The following is a 3,385-nucleotide window of genomic DNA, read 5'->3' as shown; positions in this document are numbered from 1 at the left end:
CCATTTTCGAGTATCAGGGCCGAAATGAACTCATGCTTTCATCATCTCTTTTAAATTCACGTCCCAGTATCTTCTTGTCATCTACCTTCACACTTCTTTTCATTATTTAAAGGGATGAGATATCTTGTACATAGATTCTATAGATATAGATTGGTAGATGCACTAGACTCATAGTGGCTAGCGGCTGATATTCAGGAATTCTATCAAAGCGGCCTTGTTGTAGAGTAACGCCATGTTAAAGCATAAGTCATTGATTCAAATTCAATAAAGGGCTCTCTTCACAAAACTCTAATCTTAGCCTTCTTTTTTTAGCGGAAAATATAGATATTGTCAACATTTGCTCTAGTGTATTGGTAAATTGGTTTTGTGGATGACCGAATGAGCCACTTTATAGTACTCAGCTTGCCTACAACCATATAATGATACATAACCTTTGAAGGAGTTGAAAGATCAAAAACAGTTTAGAAAATGATGTGTTTGGATAAGAACGGCTAATTAGGGTTAGCTGCAAGAGGGTTCTAAAGTAGAGATTGATGCAAAGCTAATAGATAGATATCTCAAATATTTATATTTCTCTCCCCCTCAATAAATTCTTTCGAAGGAGAAAAATAATCTTCTAAAACACCTTTCCCATTGCTGGTTTTAGTGCATAGGTCTGCAGAGATAGAACTTTCAAACACCAATATGAATCTATCAGAACTATTGATGAGATGTTGGACATGCTTGCAGGCCTTGCAGCTATGCCAACTCACACCTATTTCAGAAAATAACAAATCTATAGGGTGCTAGAAGAATTGGGTTCTGAAGTGAGATGGAGAGTTGATGAGAGACAAAAGAGGGAGCAGGGACTGAGAGGGAGAGAAGGTTATGGAGTTGGAGGTAGGGATAGGGGGAGAGTAATGAGAGGAAGTTTTATGAAGAGATAGAGAAAGAAGAAGAAAAAGACTTTCAGCTAGGATTTCTTGTTGTTGATCAGAAATAAAAGGGGAGAGCATCTCGATTGCTTGTGAGGTCCTTGAATGTCCATGTGGCATCATTGAGTGATCATCTACGAATCTTTGAAAGAAGTTAGATTCAAATTTGCAAAAAATCATTCTTTGCCTTAATATTTATTGACAAATAATCAAGGGAGTCAAATAGTTTTTAGGGTTTTGTATTCCTTTAGTTTATATCGAATTCATTTGTAGAGACATCATTTTGTCACCTTGGAGGTGTGCACAACAATTATAATTGGATGCCTTTGAATAACGTGGAATCTATTTTATAAATTTGGAGGCAAAAGATAAATTGATCAAAGTGGCAATTTTCGCATATAGTATGCTTAACACCTAGCTATTACCTAATATGCTTGGAATATATTAAAAAAAAAAAAAATGAATAAGAAAAATGTTGAATATGCCACCGATATACCATAAACTAGCACCACTGTGTCATGTTCTCCATTTGTGCCGTACCTATCCCTCTCCCGAATAGGAATATTATACCTGATTCCCATACAAATTCAGGCTATGTGGGCTTGAGCCTGATTTCTCAACCTGAGTCCAACTCGAGCTGACCTTGGGCTAGAAATTTCAAGCCCAAGGGTCATTACACAATTCTCAGGGTTGGTCGGAATGGACGAAATTCTAAAAGAGTTCCAACGGATCAAAAACGTCTGTCAAGGAAGTTGCTTCGAAGAGGAAGTGGAGAACGGCCATCGTTCCATTTTCAAGAAATTATAATTAAAAGAGAGAGAGAAATCGGTGATCTCTTCTTCTGCTTCTCCTTCTCCTTCTCCTCCTTCTTCTCGACACGGGGAAGAACTTGGTATTTGAGACACATTGGTTGATCTGGTAGTCGGGCACTCCATCCCTCCTCCTCACCTTTTTTTTTAATTATTCTTTTGAAATTTAATCTATTCTTTCTTTTTCCCGGCGGGGAATTTTGTTTGTGTTGTTCCAGGATTCGATTTTGAACAACATTTTTTACGTTATTCTTCAAATTTTGGAATTTACCAAATTCTTTCCTCTGCTTTTTCTCTATTTCGCATAAAGGAATCAATCCTCCATTTAGAAAAGGAAAAAGGAAGGAGGTTTGATCTCGAGGCCTGCTTCACATTGGTCCTGTTTTGGATTCTGGGCTTTGATTATTAAAGCTCATAGTAGGAGGTATTGCATTACAGTAATAAACGAAGATTGGTGTTTCTCTGAGGTATCTGGCGTGATAAATCTTGCATGTTCCGCGGGTTCTGTTTATGTAGATGGTGAGGTTTGATTTAGTGTTGGTTCAGACGGATTTGATATTGATATTTGATGGGGAACACATGCGTAGGACCCAATATAGGGAACAATGGATTCTTACAAACTGTGTCCGCTGCGGTGTGGCGGGGGAGAACCCCCGGGGATATGTTACCTTCTTCTAAAGAAGAGGGAAATAGCAGCAAATCGGCAAAGGCAGCAAAAGAACCATCAACGCCGGTATCTGCATCTGCATCTCTACTACGTCTGCATCCGTGCCAGCAGCGGCAGCTGAGATGCCTTCTAAAGAATCCGAAGGTCCCGTTCAAAGCACAGCTCCGGAACCTGTTAAAATCACCGCAGAGCCTCAACCTGGGGAATCTACGATGCCCGGTAAGCCAGTTGTGAAAGATGAGGAAATTAAATCAGAAGAGGCAGAGAAGCCCAAAAAGCCGACACATATCAAGAGAGTTTCTAGTGCTGGCCTACAGGCAGATTCCGTATTGCAGAGGAAGACGGAGAATCTGAAGGAGAAGTACAGTTTGGGTAGGAAGCTTGGACAGGGACAATTTGGCACGACCTTTTACTGTCTGGAAAAAGGAACTGGGAAAGAATTGGCCTGCAAATCAATCGCAAAGAGGAAATTGACAACTGAAGAGGATGTCGAGGACGTAAGGAGGGAAATCCAGATAATGCACCATTTGGCCGGGCACCCTAATGTCATACAGATCAACGGTGCTTATGAGGATGCAGTGGCGGTTCATGTTGTAATGGAATTGTGCGCAGGTGGAGAGCTATTTGACAGGATTATTCAGAGGGGACATTATACAGAAAGGAAAGCAGCTGAGCTTGCTAAGATTATAGTTGGTGTCGTGGAAGCATGCCATTCTTTAGGTGTCATTCATCGTGACCTTAAGCCCGAGAATTTTCTCTTTGTCAACCAGGAAGAGGATTCACCACTCAAAACCATTGACTTCGGGCTTTCCGTATTCTTTAGGCCTGGTAAGTTTCTGAAAGCCCTTCTTTTTTGTTTGTTTGATGCTCAAATGTTGAAGTACCACTTTGGGATGATCAGAAAATGGTCAGATTATTCGCTTTTTGATGAACATGCTGGTTATTGTTTGTGCTAATCCATCAAAATTGAAGGAGGAAAGGGGGGGGGGGGGGGG

At 40.4% G+C, this 3,385-nt stretch overlaps 1 protein-coding gene across 3 annotated transcripts in view; it reads left to right on the top strand.

The window, feature by feature from the left end:
• Nucleotides 1-1,625: 1,625 nt before the first annotated feature.
• LOC122070779 (calcium-dependent protein kinase 1-like) overlaps nt 1,626-3,385 on the top strand; it is a 9,220-nt gene continuing 7,460 nt past the window's right edge. Inside the window, exons 1-2 of one of the 3 annotated variants that reach the window (XM_042634979.1) lie at nt 1,626-2,418; nt 2,499-3,218. In XM_042634979.1, coding sequence (XP_042490913.1) covers nt 2,292-2,418; nt 2,499-3,218 — 847 coding nt within the window. In that variant the 5' untranslated portion in view covers nt 1,626-2,291. Of the gene's footprint in view, nt 3,219-3,385 lie in introns of all 3 variants that reach the window. The other 2 variants (XM_042634978.1, XM_042634977.1) reach the window with 2 other exon arrangements.

The sequence above is a fragment of the Macadamia integrifolia genome, unplaced genomic scaffold (assembly GCF_013358625.1).
Source record: "Macadamia integrifolia cultivar HAES 741 unplaced genomic scaffold, SCU_Mint_v3 scaffold_100A, whole genome shotgun sequence".
In the NCBI taxonomy this organism is placed as follows: domain Eukaryota; kingdom Viridiplantae; phylum Streptophyta; class Magnoliopsida; order Proteales; family Proteaceae; genus Macadamia; species Macadamia integrifolia.
This window is presented reverse-complemented; position numbering and strand designations above follow the sequence as displayed.